Consider the following 25790-nt stretch of genomic DNA (forward strand, 5'->3'; position numbering starts at 1 on the left):
CATAAACAAACACTGACATGTTACATTTTAAATGTTAAGAATCAGTCACTTAAATAATGGAAAACACATTTTTGTGAGCACTAATTTGGCATTATAGTTGCATTGACCTGTGTTTTTTTGGACAAGTTACACTTACAATTTGGATGATTATTGTGAGATATTATGCTGCTTTTTGTTTAATTGACATTTTTAAGGTGAAAACATTGTAAAAAGTCAGATTTCCATGTCTTTTTAAAGGCTCAGTGTGTGGGATTTAGGGATATCTATTGGCATCAATGTTGTATAGAGTTCAACTGTCTTTACTTGTTTAGAAACACCTGAAAATAAGAATTGTTTTGTTTTTGTTACCTTAGAATTAGTAGTTTTTATCTACATATGGAGTAGATCCTCTTCCATGGGGTCCACCATATTTTTCATTACAATTGCCCAGAACAGACAAAACCAACACTGGCTCTAGATAGGGCCATTCATGCTTTTGTAGCTTTCCTATATGCTTGGCTCATGTAGAAGTTTCATTTCTGCAACCTTACCTGTAGATGCCACGAAATCCCACACACTGGAATTTTAATAGAAAGCAGTGTAGATGTTCTAGAAATACTGTGAAAGTATGAAAACACTCAGTCAACAGAGAAACGCACAGCCTGTATTCAGAAACTGTGCCTTTAAAGAAGCCTGTCAGAGCCATGAATGCATCACCTGACCTGGCACCTCAGGATCTTCTCATTAAAGGCAGGTGTGTGAAATGAGTCAACAGGGAAGACACTGAAGAGGACGCAGTCTTCAGCTGATTTTTGCACAAATCTCAGCTTTGTTTAATACATCCAGTTTTGTTTTTTGCCCCATTGATTTTAACTTTGTTTTTGAATAGGCCTGTTTTCTTTTGGGGCATTTTGATTTTGTTTGAACAAGACAATCTGACAAATGAGTTCAACACCGACACAGCAGCTCTCCTAACATCCTGCAATTTATCGACACCTCAGGAACCCAGGATCATCAAACAAAGACAGTGAGTAAGCAAATACACTGAGCTGGTCGTATCTCATGGCGTCTGTGTAGCTATTTCAAGCTTATTTAGAGCCGCCATGAATTCTGTGAAGTTGTGATGTCAGAAATATACTATACAGACGGTTTCAAGCTTCAAACATGGATTGATAGTCTTATTGGTTCCTTTTGTACATCTCGTTGGAGTTATTTGCAGTTTAGGCGAATTACATCAGCGGAATCAGAAATACTTCATTGATCCCTGGGGGAAATTATTCAGTAAAAATAAGTACAAGTAGTACATAAATCTAAAAAATATACATGTAAAAATAGAAATACAATAAAAGTACACAATTAGCAGAGTATATAAATATTTGAATATGTAAAAGTATGTGCAGTATGTGCAGTATGCTGAGTATGCATGTAAAAATCTAAATGTAAGCAATACAGTAAGAGACAATTAATACTAATATGTGAACATTTATATTATAATACGGATAATGTGCTGAGTGTGTAAAGTGTGTAAAATACAAAACTGTGCCTTATGCTACAATGCAATGTAAAAAACTAGTACGTAAGTTGAAAATATAAAAATGTGTCTGAGAGGAAGCAAACATGGATCCAAGCGTTTGGTGTATTTGCGAATCCTTGGATGGTGAAGGAATGGCCTGCCTTATTCTGCCTTACTCTGCCTCTTTTTTGTGATCAGCTGTTTTTTTTTTTTATTTTAATTTTCAGTGTGTATACAACTTAATTAAAGTATCATTTCAACAATATAAAATAAAAACAAATTTGCAAACGGTTGCCTAGCAGTGCAATTCCCGCCTGAATACAGGTGTATTCAGACAGACATTATGAGGGAAATTAAGTGTTTTTTTTAACATTAAAGCATATAAATATGTTCCAGTAAAAAACCCTTAATGTAAGTATGAACCTGAAAGTGAGCTTAATATAGGACCTTTAAGAAAATCTCCCGTATCCCCTTCAGTGCTCCAAACTTCCCTCATCTGAGTCGCACTGCTCTAGTCAACATTTATAGAAATAATATGAAGTAAATCAATGATAATGTCTCCTTTAACCCTCTGAAACCTGGTTTTACATCACTTTTCTCGTACTGCGGTCAAACACATTCACAAGTATTTAGATCTTCCAAACATGAGCAAACTGGTCTGCTTTCTTTTGAAAACATAAAACAAAATTAATTTTAAAAATTAAATTAAAATTAATTTTTAAGAAGCCAAGGAAAAAAATACCCAAAAACCTGCATTTATAATTATAATTAATTAATTTTGTATATTAACGTACAATTAAATATAGTTGTATATTTAACATTATTAATTTTGGTTTTAAGATGTTGGGTTTCTTTTAGTGTCTTTAATGGACAGGAAAGTTTGAGAGTGAAAGGGGGAGAGAGGGGATGATGTGTAGCAGTGAGGCTGGAATTGAACCCACAACTGCTGCAGTGAGGATGCAGCCTCTGTATAGGAGGTGCTGCTCTATCCACTGAGCCACCAGGCGCCTCTGTTTAACATTATCTTTCTACAGAATTATTAATTGTAAGTGCTTTTTTCATGTCATTTTCCTTTTTTTAACTTTTCTTTTTTTTTCTAATTTTCAGGATATTTTCTTTTACTTTTTATTTTCCTGCAAATTTTTGCATCATTTCCCCTGAAGTTGTTCATTGCCCTTTACCTAAGGGTTTGAAAGATATCAAGCCAATTTGCTCAGGTCTTGAAAGATTAAATTATGTTGCAATTTATCAATCTTTCATTGATCCTTACCATTTTGGAGCAATTTAATACGAGGGCAGGTTCTGTTCATGAGGTTAAAACTCACAAGAAACATACACAACAGTCAGTCAGGACAGAACATAAACTTTTATTTAGAGATTTGTCAAATTAACAGTTTTTATGGAAGACAACTCTTCTACAAAATGCCTACTGACGCACCCAGTCCACCTTCCCTTATAAAACTGTAATACTAGCAGAGTTGACTTGAAGCAGCAACTACGCTGGCATGATGAACAGAAGTGGAAACAATGTGCAATCAGTCACTTTGAGCTCAAAACAAAACACGACCTTGAGGAGTCGGCATGTATTTCCAAACTGAGGCATTAAAATGTGATGATTACTGGCACAAAAACGTTTTTACCTTTAAAATACTGATAACAGAAGATACATTAGGGACCATAACTAATGTGTGTTTTTAATATAGAGTTAACTACGAACAATAGTGTTTCTTTACTGATGATGTGGAAATGTCAGTCTTAAGTTGCTGGAAAGCTCTTTCTGATAAGAGGCAAATCTCATCAAAAAAAAAAACAAAAAAAAAACAAAACAAAGCAACAAAACATTGCACATGTGCCTACATGTACCGCGTCTGTTTTCCTCACTTTCTGCATCATCCGAAATTTGAAACAGAAAAGAGATATAAAAAGATATTTGGCTTTGAAAGGCAGAATCTCGCAGATCATCACTGGAACGTCTTTGGCTCTAGGATCGTACTACAGAGAGAAAAAAGTTCAACTAAAACTAGGATGCACATATTTGAACCAGCAAAACACATAAAAGTCCCGGCAAGACTGGCAACCGGGACGCAACTTCACAGGTTCAACAGGTAAAGTACTGACTCGTTTAAAAGTTACCAAGAATCAATAACGGAAAAATCTACGGCATAATTACCGGTGTTAAAACCTTAATTATCTACTTAAACCACAACATAAATAGGCTCCCAATCATAAATTAGTCTATCATACATGTATAAACAATACAGCATAATATTCCACGAGTGCTCCCTTTCTCCTGTGATAGAAGAACTCTTCAGCTTTCACAGACCCCGTAAAAATGAGGAATGCAACATGACCAACTTATGTTACGTGCAACAAGTTTTACAAAAACCTAAATATGATTGAGCAATAAAACTAATAACCTTTTCTTCGATTCTGTAGTGTTGCCTTTTACACTTTCACTCGGGATCAGAAAACTATTCAACACAAGACATTCAGTTAAACAAAAATAAATCATGATCGTAAAACAGAGGGCTAATATTATAAGTTAGAAAAGTGCAAAAGCAGACGGTCAAGATGACTATCGGATACAACACTATGAGATGACCGAGACCTTCAGCAGACTGTGATCCCCTTCAGTCAGAATCCCTCCATCCTCCACAGAAACAGCTGATATTAAAAGGTTGATAAGGCACTTCAAAGTGTCCGCAGCACATGTGGACCTCGAGTTCAGAGGAACTTCCTTTTTCCAGTTGATTTTAGCATGTGCTGCCCAAACTGTGGGAACAGACAGAAGACAGAATTAAGTACACAAAAGACCCTACAAACACCTAAAGATGAGCTCAGTCAAGTAAAAAAAAAAACACTTAAAGGAATACTTCACCAACGAAATGACAATTCTTATATCAAATTATTATTATTGAATTTGTGAGGAAAACTTTGTTTTTCTCACACGCCTCTGTGGCAAATAAAGAATCCCAAAATAGTTAACACTCTTGGTTTACCAACAGAGGAAGGAAATATCTGGTATTTTTTGGCTGGTTTTCTGAGCGATTTTGTGTTTCTCAATCTGCTTGGATGCCCATAATGACGAGTTCAAGTAGTTTATTAAATTATCTAACAAAAAAAAAGATGTTGCCAAATATTTTGAGATTTTACAATGCAATGTCATTGTAATCCATAAAATCCTACTTTTCAGACTTTAAGACTTTTCAAAGATTCATTTCAGTCAATTTAATACCAATTAAGGCCTTGTTTTTAGATGAATGAATTCAATGCCTTTTAAGACTTTTTAAGGATCTGCAGGAACCCTGAATTGATACACAAATGGTCATTTTGTGGATGATGCATTCCTTTATCATGGTGATATTTGCATTCATATCTACAAACAGACGACAGTCTATTGAAGCTGAAAATCAAAGCAGATTGTTTTTCGTGATTGTGTCTGCAGTTGGTCCGCTGAGGAGTCAGTAATGTCTGACTCTGGCGTCTGTGGCTTGTTTTAGATAACAGCGATGAGCACAGCGACATCTCTCACCAAAGGGGTTTCAGTTCGAGGTTTCACTTCTTCAACGGGAAGTCTGAAATCTTCCCTGTCGCCTTGTTCGCTGTCATGTCGATAGCGATGGGCAAACTTGCGTTTCAGGGCCTCGGCGATGAGGGCCGCAGCATCTACAGGCTCACCGGGCTTCACTTTGGCTTCAACTTCCGCCGGACGACTGTGAAACGTACAGTTAACCAGAGCAATTACAAATGATTAGTATTTGATTATTTATGAGGCTTGTCTGACTCGTTAAGTAGAGGTTTACCTTTTGACTGATCGCAGCTTGACTTTGCTCATGTCTTTCAGGACATCGAGCATGTTGGGGATCTCTGCTGGCTTTGAATCCAAAACTGTCTGGCTGTTCGTCCTCTTCCCTCTGCGCTCCTTTATCAAGTCAATGGCAGAAAATGTCCGCTGAAGACCTAAGGGTAGCGGTGGAAGAGGAGGAGGAGGAGGAGGAGGAGGTGGTGGTGGTGGGGGAGGGGGAAGGGGAGGCAGGGTGCCACAGGGTGGAGGGGGAGGAGGAGGTGTCCCTGTGGTAGCAGCTGAGGGAAACAAAGCAAAGAGAAATCTGAAAGCTGTGTGACATGAAACGCTGCTGCCATCTGAAGGAAATGATAAAGTACTACAGTGGACAAACAGAAACAAATCACTCAGGGGTGTCAAACTCATTTTAGTCTGGGGGCCACATACAGCCCAATATGATGCAAAGTGGGCCGGACCAGTAAGACCATCACATATTTTACAGTTTAACAAACTGTGATGTAGTAAAAATACTTGATTTTCAGTGTGGGTGTACTTTGAGATGTCCTGAACTCAAATATTGTCAGGAATTTTCGAGCAATTTATTCTTTAATTTAATTTGATTTTTAAGCGGGACATTTACTTTGGAATATTTCTACATTTATGCAATAACAACGCTTGATTTTTATGTCTGTATACAGTCAGAGATGTCCTAAAATGAAATGTACCAGCCATTACCAGGAGTTATCTATTCCACTTTCACTTCCAGCAACCCAAAAAGATTTAAGACATTTTCCTCACAATTTAGTGGTATTTACTTTTTACTTTTACTGTCTAAGATAAAATCGGTCTAGTATTAATGACTTTCAGAGGGCCGGATTGGACCCTTTGGTGGGCCACATGTTTGACACCCCTGATTTACACAATACAGAAAGAGATAAGACTGTTTTTCAGAGATACCTGGCTGTGTGCTCTTTTCCTGAGCCAATACGATTTGTGCAATCTGAGCTCTGAGTTTGGCGAGTTCTGTCTCCAGTGCGCTGATTTTCTGAATGGCCTCATCGTTGGCGACCGTTGGCCCCTGGGGGTCCGGAGTCCCCTGGTGCAGGCTTGGTAGTGACCTCTGGCGGGTTAAAGTTTTTCTCTGAGGATGAGGCTGACGGGCTCGGAACACCAGTCCTGGTGGGATCGCTGACCTGTTTCAAAAAGGCAGAATCACCTTTTTTCTAGATGCTACTTACAGGAACAAGTACGTTCTTAAGGCTTTTGCACGCTGAGTCTGTTTTTTTCCTGATGGACACTTAACACACTGAGTCGGGTGCATTTTATTGTTCTATACGTTGTAAAAATTTGCAATACAAGACACATTTCCTCCCTTGCTTCTCTCCGCTGGAGGTACCTCTCTGTCTCTCTCTTCGCGTCTTTCATTTGTCCCTGTGACTGCATGAAGGGGCTGAGCTGTCCTCCTCTGTCTCCACACTTTCACTTTCTCTGCCTGTGTGCTTCCATATTCACGTCCTCGTCATCGCCCTCCACCTAAATATCACTGACTTACCTGTTAAAAATATCTATCTGAGTTATGAAATGATACTTTGCTCTCCGCTCCTTTCTCTCGTCACTGATGTGTCCTGCTGCTGTATTGTCTTCACTGATTCTTGGTCAAACGACTCTCTAAATGCTTTTGACAGATGCAAAAAACGCAGAAAATCCAACCTGTTCCAAAAACGTTACTGATGGCCGAAAGTTTGAGAGCCAGCGTGCAAATGCGATTGACACAACGTGAGGTTAGATTTATTTCTAGATGTGTGACAATATCAGATGCAAAAAAACCCCAAAAACCCGAACAAAACAGACTCAGTGTGCAAACACCTCTATACAAGAAACTGCGAGAAGATTTTTAGGCGACAGGCGACCATCCCGCTCTCACCTCGGTTGGCCAAACGGGTCTTCGTCGTCATCGTCATCTCTGTCGATCCAACCAACATCAGCCAGAGAGGCCACCAAACCATTCTGCCTCCTGGAGCCAATTAGGACACCAGCGTCCTCACTGTACGGATATAACTGTCAGAAAGAAAACACACGTGCTTAACATTTGGAGAAACAAGTCAGAAAAACATGCCAGAGGAGAGCACACAGCAGTACACACTACAACACTGAATTTCAATGTCTTTTTAATGGAGGTAACAAAGTAAAAATAGGAAATAAGAGCAGTTCAGAGGGAGGAGGTGTAGGTGAGGTCTATAGACTTTTAATGAAAGCTTCAGGTGGGTTAGCAGGTAGCTCAGTAGGTCTTTAACCAGCTCAAGGTTGTTGCTCAGCAAACTGACCTAAAGCAGACATACTGCATTCCTCAGAGCGAGGGAGGGTAGCTGGAGACAGACGAAAAGAAGAGAAGAGAAAGCACAAGGTTGAAAGAGACAGAAAAGTCCAGAAAAACAATTCAGTTTTTTAAGTGTCATGCGGCTGAACTGAAGTATCTCAAAAGTGGATTTGTTAACAGTTTAAAAACTTCTGAACACACAGTCAGTGCTCCGGGGATAAGAAATCACTGTTTATGTTTATCTCTTATCTCTGTTTATGGTTCAGAAATGAAACAGTCAGACAGTGTGAGGTAAGCGAAAGCTGGAAGAGGGTGTGTGATTTGTTGTCACGTGACTGTGACTCCAGCAGCCAGTAGAGACGGACAAAAAGGCAGAAGAGGAGACCGGGCTATATCAAATGTGACAACGTGCCATTATCTTAAAATACAATACTACATTTTAAAGTCTGTGAAATGACCCAACACTAAAACGTTTTAATCATGGTAACCTTCCCTCACCTGAAAATGAACCCTGGGGCAGGGTTTAAGAGGAAGAGTAGAAGCTATTCTCCTCACAATACTTCTCGAGGACCCATAGGGCTTGTCTGATCCAAAAGCCTGCAAAACAGAAGATGAAAAACTTAATTTATATCACCAATGAAAGAAAAAATAATGTGCCACGTCCTGACATTACAGTTAATATATCAATTAACTAAATGCAGTCGACACAAGCTGCATTCTGGAGGTGTAAATCACAAGTTTCACTACGATTTGACACATTGTGATATTTGCTAATATCACAAAGTCTGCAACAATATGATTTTGATGTGAGACGATATCAGTAACATTCATTATTGCCTTTTTCTCGGCTGCTTGCCATTGTTTGCATGGTACTATGTTGCTAGCATTGTTTGAATGTTTGGGAGGAAGGTGTGCAGACTATATGTAATGTATTATAATATGTTATCAAATTGCACCAACAATGTCGGATTGTTGATCTTTGAAACAATATATTGATCCAGATTGATGTAGCGTCACAGCCCTAGTGCACTCCAGTGAAAAGATCCACTAGTCCAAGTCTTGTACTTGTCACATCTTGCCATCTGAGACCTTAACAATGGGCTTTTAGATGAGAGCCAGACAAAGGCGCGGTGGTGATTTTGTGTGTGTGACTACAAAATCACATTTTGAAATATATGGAAATAGTGAGTTCAGCAGAAACTTATTGAGTCAGACATCAAAACAAACAGTCACATACCAGGTCCATTTCAATCCGTGTGTTCTCTTTACTCATTTCTGTTGATGTGTTTCACAAGGGCAGATGGACACATGCCCCAACCCCAAGGGCATCATTACCAAACGCTCATCTAGAGGAAACACAGAAGTGAGAAATCTAGGTTGAATTACCTCAAACACTTTAAAAGCTTACAACTTAAAACAAAGACTAACTTCTTTTGCTTATGCAATGTTTGGCTGTCTTAAGATGCTCCAGTACAATTGATACACATTCTGTGTCAGCCTTTCCTCGTATTGGCAGATTTTATTTATTTATTATTAAATAATAATAATAATAATAATAATAATAATAATAGTATCTTTATTTATATTCAAAGAGATTGGACAAACAGGGAACAACAGACGTAAACATAATAATAGTAATATCTATATTGATAGAATTAAGTATGATCAAGACAGAATAAAATTAATTAAAAGGTAAATTAAAAGACAAATTAAAATAAATGAGTTAAAATAACGAAATTACATTGCTTTAAATGAATAATATTTTTTTCAATCAATTTTCCTAACAAGTGGGGCATGTACCACAACTGTCAAAGTGGACATAAAATAAATAAAAGTTAGAGCATGTTTGTTTACATGGATAACATAAAAACAGTTGAAAACTTTTTTTTTATTGTGTTTTTATTATAGAAAAACATAACGTTACAGGATGATAGAGTCGAGGCTTCGTATCTAACGTATAAATAGCCAAAAAAATCAACATCAAAAGCAGCACAGTAACAGGTGTATAGTAAACTTTAGTTGATTATGGCTTAGTTTATGTATTTTCTTTTTTTTTTTACTCAGATGCTGTAACATAAGACTGCAATGCCCCCTGAAAGCATCTTTCTGTCAAGACAATCATGGAAACAAACGTTTTCGAGCTAACCTTTACTGCTGATTATTCTTTTTAAAGTTCAATACTTTACAAAAGAAACGTGTAAAAGTAAGTCAGTCGCACTTCTGTGACAGATGTTAGCAGCTTTGCTAATCCAAATTAAACCGGTGAATCTTAACTTTAGCGGGCAGAGTGGCTAACTGCTAACGAGGATAGCAGGCCAACTTTAACAACCGCTGACACATTTAGTAGGATTTTCTTGAAGACAGGTACAATCCTACTAACCTCTTACGTGTCGGTAATGTGTGACATTACATTTATAATCAATGATCGGTTGTGTGTATGACTTTGAAAACAACTTACCGAGACTGACGTTAGCAGAAAACTTTTTCCACCTTGTCAACGGACGGACTCCTACTGCAGTAATGTTGGGAATACATGTTCAGCCAATGGGATTATAGGGATTACTGTAGGTAGGTTGTGGCCATGGAATGCCACCATTGGTTATTTACCTTGGTTGACAGGCATACTCACCAATTATCTTTCACCTTTAAAATAAAACGATCTAATGATTGGGTCTTACATCCGTCAATCAAACTATAGTATCCAATCATGTTCCACAAGACGTGTGTATGTTCGTTATGTTTCCCTACATTTGCCGGCGGAGATGTATCCGCTTTAAACTGCCGGGATATACGGTCTATGGCTGGGACGCTTATGGAAAACTGGGATGTCTCCATCTATAAAACAGGTGCACCCATTGATGTGCCACAAAACCCAAACACTGTGCACAGCTGCTAGCTAAAGGACCATAGTAAAGAAAGAGGCGCAGGCCTAGCGTTTGTGAGAATATTTCGTTACAGTTTTAATGGTGGCATCGGAAGTTTTTGTTCCGTCGTTTTGGCATCTGTTGTAACTGAATTCGACGGGTGTTGTCTCATGGTTTCACCAAAAACTGACAAAAAGGTGAGATATTATAGTCAAGTAACGTTAGCTAGCCTAGCTTAGCAGCCGGATAGCCGCTGTACTACAGGGCGTGTTTTGAGGTGAGGTTGGGGGTCGAAGAAAGTGTCTTTGGCAAAAGCGAGTATTAGTATTTTGTCTTACTGAATTAACATTACTGTATTAGCAGTAAAGCATGGAATAGAACCGCATTAGTTAAAAAGCTGCCTGTCAAAGCACGCTAAGATATAATGTTATGTACTTTCATGTAATAACCACAATGTTATCAGTAAAATCGATAACTCTATGAGAGTTATTAATCTGTCAGTTTGCGTAGCACCATATTTCAGAGACTGTATCTGATAAAAAGCCACAGCAGCTCCAACAAATCAGTTAAACGTAATGGGATACTTGTAAAAGTTGGAAGTGTATGCCACTGACACTCATTTTGCAAAGTGTAGTATTATTACGCACTAAATCACTCAACAAAATAGCAGATACACAACAACAACAACAACAACAACAACAACAGGAAAATAGCTTTTGAGATTTTCTTTGTTATACCTATAAAACAAATTTGGGTAAGTGTTGCAACAATTAGAATCACTGATAAACTTGACCATTGTTCTGTAGAAAATTATCTGTCAGCAACTTCTGACAATTATTGATACGTTTAATGAAGAGATATTCACTGGTTCCAGCTTCTCAAATACAAAGGTTTGCTCCTTTTCTTTGTCCTATATTGATATAAATTGAATACATTTTGTTTTATTTTTCTTAAAGTCAGTCATCACAGAAATAAGCAATTTGAAAATGTCACCTTGGACTCTGGGAAATTGATATTGCCATTTTTATCTTAGTCATTTTCAGAAAATTTGTAGTCCTATTGCCCATTTAAGAGAATAGGACTACAAAATAATTCATTACAAATTCAGTCATTCATACATTATCTGTAACCACTTACGCCGTTAAGGGTTGCGGCTGGATTTGAGCCTATCCCAGCACACATTGGGCAAGAGGTGAGATGCAAAAGTCACCAGACTATCACAGGGTTAACACATAGAGACAGACAACCATTTAAAGCTCACATTCAAACCTACAACCAATTCAAAATCACTAGTTAACCTAACCTGCATGTCTTTGGACGGTGGGAGGAAGCACGAGAGCCAAGAGAAAACCCACACTGACACAGGGAGAACATGCAAACTCCAGACAGGCCCATGGTTTCAAACCCAGAGCCCGAGAAGACAGTGCTAACCACTACACCACTGTGTTGTTACATGTAGATTTAGAAAATCTACAGGTCAGTTGATAATGATATAATTTACTGCAGTGTCAATTTGTATAATTCAAGCTCCCTGATTCACCTCATTCTCTTTTTTTCCAGTAGATTGAAGAGGTTGGTTTGATGTGCGTGGCATCAAGACAAGAGGCACCATGAGTGCGGAGCTGGATGCACTGACCGTGGTGAACCAGCTGCGAGATCTTGCTGCAGACCCTCTGAACAGAAGAGCCATAGTAGAAGACCAAGGCTGTCTGCCAGGTCTCATCCTTTTCTTGGACCACCCCAACCCACAGGTCGTCTACTCGGCCCTACTGGTAAGCAGCGTCCGTTGATTTACATTTTCTTTTCGCGTTCACACACACACATACAGAACATTACATGACAGATAGTTATTGTTACATTAAAGAAAACTATAAGGTGACTTCATAGGTCTGATTTATGCAGTAAATCCATACAAAGACAGAAATGAATTATTTAAACATCCTAGTTGACATATCTACAGCAGCTCTTCAATTAGTCTCCGTTGAATAACCAGCTGGGCTCCCTACTGGTTCTGTAATTCAGGTGTTTTCTATTCATGTCATATTTCACCACCCATGTTGTCCAGCAATGCCAAAGCTGGTTTCAGTGATCGTCTGAAGGCCATTTCTCCATCCTCGGTTTCTCAGCACAAATATGAAGGCTTTAAAACAGCTACATGTTTGAAACTGCTGTGCAAATAGTGACATCTTCTGTCTGTTTTGTGGTGTAAACACAACACAACACAGAGTCTTGATATAGCAACCTCTTCCCACTCCCCTCCGTACAGTACACGACTTGTATTGTGAGTACACATTTAAGTGCCTTTATGTAACAGTTGCTCCTTGACAGAAACCCGTGAAGTGTAAACACGGGGTCAGTGCATGTGTATTTATTTTGGTTATGTAATTTTTCACCATTGCACATGCTCACCCATTCTAAAAGCTCTCTCGCTCTCTCTCTTATGATATCACAAAAGGTCTGTCAGCTTTTAGCAGCAGAGAGATAACGCTTGCCCTTGTCCTTGCAGGCCGTGCGCTACCTGGCAGAATGTCGAGCCAACAGGGAGAAGATGAAGGGCGAGCTGGGCATGATGCTGAGCTTGCAGAACGTCATGCAGAAGCAAGTCCCTGTCACCACCTCATCATACACACACACACACACACACACACACACACACACACACACACGCTCACTGTGCACTTTCTTTACGTAAAACCTTAACCTAGGATTTCTTTTGTTTTGCATGGACAATGTGTGCCACTCTGCAAATTTTCCAGGCAGGATGATGTCCTTCCATTTGCCCTGTCAAGATGAATGTGATTAAAGTTGAATTAGAAGAGGGTGCTAAACGGTTAAACTGCTGTTTCTGCATCTTACAGATTTTAATTAATCCTGCCATCTCTCGATTTCTTGATGAGTCCACTTGTGTGTTTTTACTGATGTGTGTGTATATTTGAGCTTGTTTTGTCATGGAGTTAGCACTATGTTTTGCAGAGGTGACTCATTTTGCACATATGGTATATATGTTAGGCAGATTTATATGGTGCTTGCTATCATTTGTAAGATTTTCTAGAAGCACTTTACCCAGTTTATTCTTCGATTTTCCAACAGAGCATGATGAAAACACACAGGGCATCCTTATAGAGTTGTATGCACGTCCTGTTTAAGGAGGTGTTGTGCTCCAGATAGCCGTCTCACCCGAGGATCTGTGGCAGTTTTGTTAAGTGGCTGCTGGTCATCATCAGCACCCTGATAGGAATAGACCTATGTTCAAGTGGCCGGCTGTAGCTTGCAGCCCCCCCCCACCCCTCCGCTCTTCCTGCGGCAAAGCTCTCGCTTGCCCTGGAGTAAGCCAGTCACTTTAGCTAGTCAGGCGTGGCATCATGAGGAGCCCTGCGGTTACAGCAGCAGCTTTCCCTGCTCGCCGTCCAGTCGATGTGACTTTGAGTAGAGGTCGATCATAGCTGGACAGAGTGGGAACACATGGCTGAGGGGAAGCGTCTAGCATAGTCGCACCAAACAGGTGTGAATAACATTTTTATTCCTTCAACACTTTTAAGATCTGACGCTCAAGAAGACGTTTCCTCATATTCCGTGCATGGAAGTGAAGATTAAATGAGTGAATCAGTTTAAGACAATGTTCGGTTTCTACAGAGTCAGAGTTGTGTTATACGGTGGTGAGGTGCACCAGGCGCCCAGAGGGAAGCCACACCAGACAGCTGATGTCGTATGTGGTAACTGTGGAAGGAGTGATGACTTGATGACATATAAAGCAGTGTAGCCTGCAGGTTTATTTCACGATCCCTCACAAAACATTCGCAACTGACCTCATGTGGCTTCTTCAAATAAAGCTGCTGCCCACTAAAATATTTTGCTCTTCTGGGGATTTTGTTTTTGCTAAACAGGCAGTAAAAACACGACTGAAGTGCAGAATAAGCTTAATTAGCTTGCATTTAAATCATAGAAAAAGAATGAGAGTAGAACAAACAGTCCTATTCAAATCAACATCGCAGGTCAGCGAATTGGCCATTTTTGAGTGCCATTGCCAGAGGTTAATCGATGCATGAAGATGCATCTGTAGTGCTCGCACTTGTTCCTCAGAGGCAGCTCCAGTAACATTACATCATGTTTCAACAAACATGCAAGTACTGGTGACAAAGGAAACCATCAAATATAGTAATATTTAGAATGAAAGTGCTTATTTGAAAACATCACTAAATGACTGATCACTAGAATTGAAAAACTAATGCTTTCGTTGAGTTCAGTGTCCTCTATCAATGTTTTTTGGTACATTAAATGGTTGTACAAAGAATGTTTGAGCAAGTCAAAGTATATCAGGTTTTCTAAATTTATTGAAAGGTTAGTTGGTGAGGTTTTGTCACTGCAGCACCCTGAACTGAGTTCAACATCTCCAGCAGCTTTAGACCAGGAAGGACAAGGTCATATTCAGGCCACATTCATTGAAGCTTACAAAGGGGGTTTAATGAATACATTTTAAGTTTAGGTACGATTGATACTTTTTCTCTCCTACAGAAAGTCATGCAGGCATCATGATTTGTCTGCCTTTACATTGATATTTCTGTCTTGACTACAACAGAAATATCTTGGGGCAGTAATATAGCTATTTAAAGGTGCACAAGATAAATGTACCTTTTCTTGACATCAGTCATACCTACATTTAACTGCATTGCATCTTTAGTGTTGTTACAGATGTACTTACAAATAAAGTACTGACCACTTGTGTATACATAAACCATGCTTAACAAAATGTAAGTAATGTTTCTTTCTCTCTTTCTCTCACTAAAGGAGTACTTCACCTGGGGAGACAAAGCTGCTGGCCTCTGAGATCTATGAGATTTTGCAGTTAGCTGGTAAAGAAGAGGCTGAAAAGGCTGAAGCAGCGGCCGCCTCCTGCCAGCGTAAAGCCCAGTTCTTCTTGGGCTCCAACAACAAGAGGGCCAAAACTGTGGTGCTGCACATTGATGGACTGGATGATCCTGTGAGTCATCACACAGGGAGCTTAACACGACATACTGGCACTCATCTGTCATGCTCTGACACACCAAATGTCTGTTGATGCACAAAAATCTCTTTTTGGGGCTATCGTGCTTGCTGCTGTCATTATCACAGTGTTGTCAGTGCAGCTTAGCGGTGTCTCTCTGGCACAGGACAGGGGGGCGGAGGGGTCAGGTTGTAAATGTCAGCCATTGAACAGCAGGACGTTGAGATTGAACCTGAATGCTGCTCTGCAGGAAACTTGCACCTAGCCAGATTACATTACAGCAGACAGACGGCCTCTGGTGGGCTGCATCACTATCAGTACGGCACAAACACATAACACTGTGGCAGCTGGAAACCATAGACATGTACACTATATTTCTCAACAGAAGGTAGAAGAAGAAGATAGGTCAGTTTATTAACCAGTTTTTAAACAAAAATTAAAAACGAAATTACATTTGTCCTTGATCCTGTTACATCTTTGGAGTTGAAGGATGAGTTGATTATAATCAGCAGCTACTATGAAAATTCCATCCAGTTCCTTGGTGATGTTGCTGCTGATGGCATCATTCAATTTCTGCAGTGCACTTTTTGAATCTGCAGTCTTGTGTCCGTATGGCTCCCAACAAGGTCCACCCATCCAGTGCAATAGCTTGATGCTAGGGGTTAACCATGTCTCTGTGAAGATGTGCACAGAGCAGTCTCTGATTCATTGCTGAGTGAGTCTCAACTACATCTCATCCACTTTGTTCCCCTGCCTCGCCCTGATGCAGGCTCTCCTCCCTTTCTTCGTCTTTCGTTCTCGTTTCTCCCCTCTGGTCTGACTTGCCACTCGACATATTGGTGGAGATCCTCTCGTGGTCTGCTGCATTCAGTTGAAACCGCACACAACATTTCCACAATGTTATAAGTGCTTCTCTATCATAGAAAAGTCGTGTTTCAGTAGAAAGGGCAATTGGTTTGAAAAAATAGCAAAAAAGAGCAAAAAAGTAGCAAGGATTCAAGGAGCTACTGGGTGCTGCATTTACATGCGCTGCTGTCGTCAGCATGTTGTATGTAGCAATATAATGTTTTATGATATATTTTTATGGCCACATTTGACCTAAAGAAACTGTAGCTGCTTCTTCAGCATACACATGTTCAGTCGTATACTGTTTACTGTACTTATGCCCTTAACCCATGACACGTTTGTACTTATACCTTTCGTCTGTTTCCTGTCTGTTGTCAGACCCGAAGGAGCCTTTGCGAGGAGGCGTTGCTGAAGATTCGAGGGGTCATCAGCTTCACCTTCCAGATGGCTGTCAAGAGATGTGTTGTCAGGATCCGCTCCGACCTTAAAGCTGAGGTGAGTGTCTGTCCGGACACAGAAATGTATTGAAGGACCAAGGATTTAATTTCTGATAAAAAATACTTTACAGCTGTAATTTTTAGGCACGTCAGAAAACATTGATACACGTGAGTATTGCAGTATTATGTTTTGTGATACAACAGATTTTTAACTGATAGTTTACATGTAAAAAATTGTGGCAGCATTTCATTTTGTGTTAGCTTTAAGCCCCCCACTGAATGATCCTCCACCTTTGTAAACTATCTTCAGCCATTTGAGTCTTCCACTGTAACAGATCGCTTGAGTAAACACAAAGAGCAAAGGTCTGTGAAACAGGCATGGTCACAGAGGGCACACGTTTGACCTAAAATTAGATTTTAAAAACTTGCAATACAACTCCTTGTTTACAGTATTGGCATGTATTTAATTGTAACCCCTGTATTGTGATACGTATTGTATCGCCACATTTTTGCCATGCTTGCCAATACACAATCCTAGTGATTTGATCACTGCCAGTTGCTTATTTTATCATCTTTCTCTTCTTAGATTTTATGGGATAAACCTCTCTTTATTAATACCTTTCTTGACTGGTAACCATAGAAAACAGTTCAGTTGTTCAGTTACATGTCCTCAGTCCCTTTTATACTGCCTGTCCGAGGTGGCAGTGTCATGCTGTTATTCCACTGCACCACCCTTTATTAAAGGTACGATCGCAGAATGGGGGGACAAAGTTGTCTCATCTTTAGGCCGGCAAAGGAGTGCCGAATCAAGGTCTGTGTAAAAAGGTCAGCCAGCAGGAAGGGACTGGTGTTACATTTTAATGACGTTATGTATGCGACCCACTGCCAGGAGATTTATAAAGCAGCTAGCTGCAGTTAGTGGCTAAGTCAAAGAAGAAGACCAGCGGCCGTAAATGTCCACAATTTGGGAAAACAATGAAGACCGGAAGCTTCTTACCCTCCGAGCAGAAGAAGAGATCAGCTGCCATACATAAGGGAAGTTAACCGATTGTTATTGCCATGTCATTCCATTGTTATTGTTTAGAAAACGCTGCCAACACCTTTGTTTTATATCAAACTAGATGCTGACGCTGTTGTGTTGCACATCACACCTCTTTTCCGGGGTGCTGACATGCTGTTTAAAATCAAACACTTGCGTGGTATAATGTTGCCGTTGTTTGATTCTGTATAAAAAATGTAAAGGACTTTGTGGTTGCTCTAGAGCATGGTCTGTTTATAAAAAGGGATCTTAAACTTGATACACTTAATGTATTTTTACTTGACATAATAACCTTTGAATTTATACAGCTTCTAATTGTTTGGATGTCTAGGGCATAAGTCTGATATTGGTCTTTGTACTAAAAACACCATAAGCAAAATCTGCGTGATATAAGAAAGCTAGCTAGCATATTATCAACCTGTGCTGAAAGCTACATTGTCATTATTTCTTCTTGTGTGCTTATGATAGATAATCAACACCAGTATTAAAGTTAACATTTAATTTACCAAAATATACGTTTCAGCTGAAGACAGAAATAAAAAGTACCACAAATGAAAACCAAGTGTTTTTCCCTCACAGGCGTTGGGCACAGCTATCAACTCCACCAAAGTAATGACGGCGCAGCAGGTGGTGAAGACAGATGATGGAGGAGAGGTAAGGACAGCTGAGAGACAGATGTGTGAGAAAGAAATTGGAAGATCTGTGTTGTTAACTTTAAATTAGCCTCATTTCCAGTTGATCAGCATGCCCACTGTATGTTGTGTGTATCTCTGTACAGGGAGTGTAGCCGCCCTTGCCTGTGGCTGAGACTTATTCACACTGACATGATTAGCTAGTCACATCTCTGCCTCAGCCTGTAGGCTAGTTTCTTTTTGCCAAACACATGACTGGTCCTGGTTGCACCTTTTTTTACAGCAGTGTTACCAGTTTGCAGCTGAAACATAGTGAAGTTGAATTTGAAACTGTTAATAAAATGAGCCTCTCAAGTATTTGTTTTCCAATTTACCGTAAAGAAATGTTGCTCAAATGATAAGAAATCATTGCTACCTGTCATATGAATAGCCATATATAAAGTGGCCACCAGAGGGCAGACCTGGCTCAGTCATGTAATGTGACTCCATGTGATCATTATTTGACTTTGTACTCAAATAACTGTGCTTCATGTTAACCCTTAAATTTTATTAATTGGTTGTGTTTTTTTTTAAAACAAATTGCATGCTTTTTGATAACATAAAGATGAAGTATTCTTTTTGCTGTTCATTTTAAAAAATGCTTTTCTGTCTTTGTGCAGCTGATGTTGCCATTCCAGGAGGGCTCTGTGGTGCAGGTCGAGGAGAACACAGACATCCCAGACTACCTGCCCGAGGAGGAGAGTCCGTCCCAGGAGCAGGACAAAGCTGTGACGCGCGTAGGCTCCATCACAGACGGCATGGGCTGGCTCAGCACGGCCGCCAACTTCCTGACACGCTCCTTTTACTGGTGACCACTTCCTGTGTTTCTCTCTCTCTTATCTCAAATTTCTCTCTAAAGTACCATCCAGCTGCAGCCTTAGCATCTCTCAGCCTTGCCCTGGACTAAAGCCCTGCCTCGCAGCCCTTCACTAGTCTAGACTCCCCTCTCTCTCCGCTAAGCACACAGAAAGCCGGCCACGTGTGTGCGACAAGTGCTGGACTGCCGAGTGGAACCTGCAATAACTTAAACTTGTGTATATATCGAGCTGCAAATCCCACTACTGGCTGTATGTGCACAACTATATACTAGCTGCATATGTATCTCACAAGATATAGCCAGAGGACTTCAGATCAGCCGAAACCAAATAGCATTCTGGAAATGTGTACCGTTGCGTTGACAGAGTTGACATGTGGCAGGCGTAGTGAATTATACTGAGGCTGATTTTAAGTACGTTGACAATTGGGAGTTACTTTTTTTGTGCATGATTTTTGGTTGCTTTCCTTCTGGTGTCTATTCTCAAATTATCTACTTTTTTCCATCTTTAATTTCCTAATTATTTTTTTCTTCCCCCTGCAGTTTTATTAGCATGCTATTTGTGCCAATCTTGCCTGATGCCTAGATCTGCGATTATTGTGTGTGCCTTTTTGACATTTTACTTTATTCTTCCATCATTCATTCAAATAATTTAAGAGCTCCGAGCATGTCATTTGTAACGTTCCCAGGTGGCCCTTTAGCAGCATTAGCCGGCCTTCCTGAGCTTTTAGCTTATTGAGGGTCGTCTCTTCAGTAGAAATAGTAAACTAAACACCAGCAAGTGACCGCAGCCCATTCAGCTACATGCATTAGACTGTTGTATACTGAAAGAAGAACTTTTAGCTGATTAATATACCACGTCTCACTGCGTTAAGCTGGACTCCTCTGATGAAGCTATAACGCAGGAAAATCCAAAGGAGTTGTGCAGTGGCGAAAAGTTGACTGACAGCTCCTTGTGTTACTCTCACAGAGTTTAGGCTACCTCTGCTTTCAGCCATCTGTCTCACATCAGCATTATGGTCTTCTGTAGTTTTAGTAAAACTCTGCATGTAGAAGACAAACCTGTTAGCTGCCTGCTTGTTAAACGCTTACCGGGTTACCTGGACTCCCACCCGACTTTTTTTTTTTTTACAGTATTGTAGCTCCACCTGTTCAGTTTAGCCAGCAGTGTCCTTAAAGCAAAGATCATGTTGGTGCACGCTCACACACACATACAGTACAGAGGACTACTAATGCTGTCTCATGAACAGTAGTGGGATACTGGAACAAGGGTGTGGTTATGTACATTTTGTAAATGGTGCCTGATTCCCTCAAATCTCAGACCTTACATGTGAAGGAAAATTTCTGTTTTTGTAATACTGATTTGCATTTTAAGCCACAAAAAAAGCGTCAAATGCTAACGCTCTTTGTTCCTTTTCTTTAGCCTTTACAACCCCATGACTCACACCAGGTTTAATTATCATCTCCTGACTTGCGCGAGTGTCATTAATAATTATTATATACAATGCTGACCAGGCGACTTTTATTGTTCTGATGGTGCGGAGATGTCACAATTGGTTGAGGTCAAACAGATAGAGGAATGGCACAGAATGACCTGAATAATCTGAACTGATGGTGGCTCTTCTCTGGAAAAAGCAATAATAATTTTTTTGCATAAAATGTAGTTATCATAGATCAGCCTTCAAAATAATGTGTCTGAATAAAAGGTATTAGTTAAAAGTTAGGATTATCATCAGTATTAAAAATCTCTTCTTTATTTGTCCATTTTGCACAGAAGTAATCTCTAAGTTGCATCTTGTAATTTCATTTTTAATATTTGGTGTCAGCTCATACTGCAGAGAAATACTTGAACATTGTTTCTTAGAACTGTTCTTATGTGTTGATCAAAGTGTAAATTTCCCACAGCTGTTAGAATAACCACATCTCTAAAGGACAACATACCACAAACTAAGTCCTCAAACATGTAACTTCATGTGTACAGACTTCATGTGTCTGTCATCAAATGTAATATAATGTAACGCAGATCTTAAAACTGTAGATTCCCTTACACTGTTAATGCAAATGATGATAAACTTAAAATCATTATGTGTCTGATGCTGTTTATTTTAAGCAGATGTTGTGCAGCTGGTTATACCGAATATGATGAGATGGTCTTGACCTGTTATTTTCCAGTGTTGCACTCCCGTAGCATGTGCAGTGGTCACACCAGCAGACTTAACTTTGTCAAATCAAATTGCTGAAGGCAGCAACCATTCTTAGCCAAGAGAGAGGGGAAATTTGGTTTTCTTTATTGGTGCATAAGTGAGGTGCCCTAGGGCGATCCTGTGGCCTGCCCACCACCTCCCCCAGCCTCAGTGCTGGTAGGCAGGCAGAAGCAGCAGCCAGCCCCAGCTGGAGGCCCTGGAGCCACTGATGCTGCTGCTGCTGCTGCTGCTGCTGCTGAGCCTCCAATGAAACGCTGTGCCAAGCAGGCCTTCACTCACCCCGCTGAACGGAGGGTGACTAGAGAGCCTGTCTGACAGTTTTAACTATTTTTAATCTGCTCAGGCCATTTTCAATTAAAAGTCCAGTGTGTAGGGTTGTGTGGCATCTACTGGTGAAATTACAAAACTTCTCTCTTGTGCTGGCGTTTAGGAGAAGTACGCTGCCCTACATGAAATCGTGAGTGGCCCTGTCTAGAGCTAGTGTTTGGTTTGTCCATTCTGGGCTACTGTAGAAACAGCATGGCCAACTCCATGGACGAGAACCCGCTCCCTTTGTGTGTAGATATAAATAACTCATTCTAAGCTAACAAAAACACAGCAATTATTATTATAATAAGTATATACTTCCTCCTACTCCTTTTCGCAATTTCTTGTTGCTTATTTGAATCTCTTCATTGAGTATCAGTGATCATCCGTTTTTGTTATTGCCATTTTGTTTAATTTTTGTCTTTTCTGTTTGTTTTACACAAATGAAATATCTATCTGTGATTATAAACTAATGAAAACATAGTTGTTGATAATATATACTGTTTATGCCAATAGATGCCCCTAAATCCTACAAACTGGACTTTTAAACCTACATTTATGTTGGAAAATCCTCTTTTACATCCAAATTCTACAAAGCAGAACACAAAATACTACTTTAAAATTATCCTGCACACATCAGATATTGAAAATATCTGATGTGTGCAGTTCTTCTCGACTTTCAGATTTCAATTCAAAAGTCTTAATATTCTTGATAATTCAAATTTCATTACTCTTTGGAAGGTTGTACTCGGATGTAATAATATTATTTTTACATCAGCGGCATAAAATGGTCTTAAAATCTTAAAATGACAATGATATTGTTTGTCGCAATTATTTCTGGATAAATATATTGTCCAAAAAAGCATTTATCATGACAGGCCTACCCATCTTTCAATACGATCATATTTTTTCGACAATGTAATCTCAACTCAGGGTTCATTTAGTATCACTTCTGGAGCTTTTCTGATCAGATCACATGATTTTCATCGACATATGGAGGCCCAGTTCTCGCAATTTTAGATGCTCAGATTTTCATTTTCCTGACTTAGACTTGAGACTTCTTGTGATAGGCAGTTTTTTACAATATGTGCATTTGTGCCCCCAGTGAGAACATGAAAGTAGTGGAGAACTCCAACATAATTAGAGACATTTACACCAAAGTTGATGCAGAAACGTGTGGATAAAAATTCACCTGAATGAGAAAATTAAGTGTTTGATGCTCATGAATTTCTGGTAGAGAACCCTGAAATCCCTTATTGCATATATGGCCCCCTTTGAAATGAAATCTATGACCTTGCTTCTTGTCCTTGTTGGTTCAAAAGTTGAGTTTCATATCTCACTTTTTGTCTTGTACAGTTAAAGATAGAGCTATAATCTTATATTGTTTACCTTCTGTTTCAGCATTGCTCCCATGTGTCTCTTGCAGTACCACAGACAGTTTGCACAAATACAGCTGATTTACAGTGACCAAACATGTATCTGGGTTTGTGATTTGCAGCAGAAGAGGCCTGTGGGGCCTCCGTGATCCGACTTCTCACTCCCCGCCACTAGAGAGAGACAGTAAGCCTGACAAGGAAAACAAATAAAGTGTGGGGTCCAGACTATAATCTGAAAACATCTGATGAAAACACTTGTTTGTAATTAGATGCTAAGATTCCTAATGCTATCTAGAGCCGTGCTGAAACTGCATTTCCATCTGGGCGGTTTGAGCAAGACTCATCATCACCATTAACACACAGCAACCATTAACATGCCTCGCTCACCTCACACTGTAATATCTGTGGACTAATGCAGCCATAAGGTTGTTTTTAGTAGTTAATATAGTGTGCACCTTTCTGCACAATGCCTGAGCGCTGATGTAAAAAGCAATTTTCAGTTTTAAATGATTTTCCTGAAGGGTTCATATGCTGCCTTATAGTATGACTATGCTCAGAAGTTTTTTTTTTTTCACATTAGAGGATATCCTCCAGAGAACATAAAAATGGCACTCACCTCTCATTTTCAAATTAACCCTTTTACTTCTGGCTCAGCGGTTTGGTAGAGCACATTTTGAGTTGCTATTCCTTAATGAAAAATTTGTTGAATTCCACTCAGCCTGACTGAGCCATCTCTGCTACTCGGTTTAGGTATGTTGTGCTAAAAAATCCACTAGATGTCGCTTTGTCTCTTAACAGTCTGCCTTTTTAGTTCACCTCCTACAGAAGTTAGTAACAAGAAAAATCACACCTGACAGGTCTCTGTGTGGTGGGATTTTCAAAGATAGGCATATCTATGACATATAGTTTCAGAGTTTTTAATGAACAGATTTATGTTACTCCATACAAAAATTAAAAGTCTGATAAGGGACAAATAATTTTCCAAAAACATGCTCTACCACACAATTGATTTGGCCATTGATTGTAAAGAAATTCACTATTTGCGAAGACATAAATGAGACTGATCATTACTGTTAAATGATACATTTGATGTTATCTATTATATATACAGTAAAAAAAAGTAAATATAATTTTTTTTACTGGCTAAAGCCATGATTTAACAAACGGTTGAAAAGGCCTGGTAAAATAGTGATGCTAAGATACTAAATATGCGGGTTTTTTTATGAAATAAAAAAGGTTGAATATTCAGTGTAGTTAGAGACACAGATAATAAGAGTTCTTTGGATAAACCACCTTCCCCCTGCTTCAGATAAAACACAATCACCCTGTTTTGTGCACTCTTTATCCACCTCATAGCGATATCAGCCAGCGTATGTGTGCATAAAAGTGTTGTCGGTATCACCTCCCACCTGTGCGTATTTGCATGGTTAATCTGCGCGCGGGGGGAGAGGGCCTGATGGAGGGGAGATAGGTGCGTCTCACGGCCCCATGGGCTCTTGAGGAATTTTATTGGAGGTTCAGCTCCCAGTCAATGGGATCAGCCGTAAATCCCGCTCAGAGTGTGGCAGGAAATGATGTGACTCCGGCAATTTATGTCAAATAACTTTTGAGGATGTGTGAGTGTAGCGATCAGCGCTACCGGGGCGGCGATAACTCTTCGGCGGGGGGCCCCGGTGAAGATTTAATTGAGACATTTTTCTTTATCTGGAGGGAAGCGCCGGGGCCGTGTTGTTGTGTAACGAGATGTAATGTCTCTCTTTATACGGGGGTCAACATCCGGGATGGGGGAAGGTCACGGACTGACTGTTTGAGCATCCAATTTGCGCACGTAATACCGGCTCTACAGGGAGTAAAAACACAGAGTATTAAGTTACACAGTCCACATATCACAGGCAGACATGATATCCTGTGCTGTGGAATAAAATGCAGCCTTATGATTGTATATGGAGCCTGTGTGAGTGTGTGAGGGAACCGAAACATGAAGCAATGTGGCTGCTCAGTCTGACTTTTACTCCATAATATTTTATGTCTGGAGTATTGCTTCCAGTTTCTAATAAGGCATCCTTTATAAATGAGTTGTAACTAATGTCTGTGTCAATGGTTAATGTTTTTACTTCTTTTTATAGATCAGTTATAAGACAGAGGCTACTGCTCATTAGTTTCTCTCTCAAACAGGCCAGTAAATCTGCATTTTTTCATGTTAGTATGTCATTAATACAGGTTTTTAATCATTAAGTGTGCAGTTGAGTTGTCAAGAAATTGATTTTGTTGTCCTTTATGGATGGCCCTTTTCCTCATAGTAAAAGGGCAAGTTATCCAACTAAGCCGGAGGGAATTTATCCAAATTTAGTAACCCCAAAGTTGTTATAATTGATCAAGCCTACTAAGCTTTACTAAAACAGCTTAATAAGATAATTTTTAACTATTAAGTTACAAGCTCTTATAGGAAGGGTACCTAGGGCAGTGGCCTGCTTAAGTATCATAATCTAAATATTTAAGTAAATAATTGAACTTATAATAACTTCAGTATTCAAAATGTACTTAAAGTAATACAAAGTAGACCTACTCAATGTAGTGATCATAATGCAGAATGGCTCCTGTCAGAATTATACTGTATATTATAATAGCCAACTGGATAATTATGACTGATGCATAAACA

At 39.6% G+C, this 25790-nt stretch overlaps 2 protein-coding genes across 5 annotated transcripts; one reads left to right on the forward strand and one right to left on the reverse strand.

The window, feature by feature from the left end:
* Positions 1-379: 379 nt before the first annotated feature.
* On the forward strand, positions 380-21330 carry armc1 (armadillo repeat containing 1). Of its 4 annotated transcripts, none has more exons than XM_042510191.2 (7): positions 380-1006; positions 12018-12229; positions 12964-13055; positions 15243-15435; positions 16663-16779; positions 18340-18414; positions 19052-21330. In XM_042510191.2, exons 2-7 carry the CDS (start codon positions 12068-12070, stop codon positions 19241-19243), a joined length of 831 nt encoding a protein of 276 aa, XP_042366125.1. In that variant the 5' UTR covers positions 380-1006; positions 12018-12067; the 3' UTR covers positions 19244-21330. The 4 variants fall into 4 exon arrangements, with proteins under 4 accessions (XP_042366125.1, XP_087928450.1, XP_042366123.1 ...); XM_088072324.1 differs by lacking the exon at positions 380-1006 and adding an exon at positions 10338-10439 and having other exon boundaries at positions 12021-12229; XM_042510189.2 differs by lacking the exon at positions 380-1006 and adding an exon at positions 10456-10654.
* Positions 2839-10136, reverse strand: mtfr1 (mitochondrial fission regulator 1). Its single transcript, XM_042510187.2, has 8 exons — positions 10052-10136; positions 8831-8939; positions 8092-8190; positions 7201-7334; positions 6234-6469; positions 5296-5575; positions 5025-5205; positions 2839-4264 (listed from the first exon to the last, which is right to left on the reverse strand). Exons 2-8 carry the CDS (start codon positions 8864-8866, stop codon positions 4217-4219), a joined length of 1014 nt encoding a protein of 337 aa, XP_042366121.2. The 5' UTR covers positions 8867-8939; positions 10052-10136; the 3' UTR covers positions 2839-4216.
* Positions 21331-25790: the final 4460 nt, after the last annotated feature.

This window comes from Plectropomus leopardus, chromosome 21 (genome assembly GCF_026936395.1).
Source record: "Plectropomus leopardus strain MGB_pleo_1.0 chromosome 21, ASM2693639v1, whole genome shotgun sequence".
In the NCBI taxonomy this organism is placed as follows: domain Eukaryota; kingdom Metazoa; phylum Chordata; class Actinopteri; order Perciformes; family Serranidae; genus Plectropomus; species Plectropomus leopardus.

Coding starts and splice junctions, on each gene's coding strand:
- mtfr1 (XM_042510187.2), bottom strand. CDS start 8,866: ATGAGTAAAGAGAACACACGGATTGAAATGGACCTG. Junction 6,470..7,200: donor GACCCGTTTGGCCAACCGAG/GTGAGAGCGGGA, acceptor TTTTTGAAACAG/GTCAGCGATCCCACCAGGAC. Junction 4,265..5,024: donor CTCGAACTGAAACCCCTTTG/GTGAGAGATGTC, acceptor CTGTTCCCACAG/TTTGGGCAGCACATGCTAAA.
- armc1 (XM_042510191.2), top strand. CDS start 12,068: ATGAGTGCGGAGCTGGATGCACTGACCGTGGTGAACCAGCTGCGAGAT. Junction 15,436..16,662: donor TTGATGGACTGGATGATCCT/GTGAGTCATCAC, acceptor GTCTGTTGTCAG/ACCCGAAGGAGCCTTTGCGA. Junction 18,415..19,051: donor AGACAGATGATGGAGGAGAG/GTAAGGACAGCT, acceptor GTCTTTGTGCAG/CTGATGTTGCCATTCCAGGA.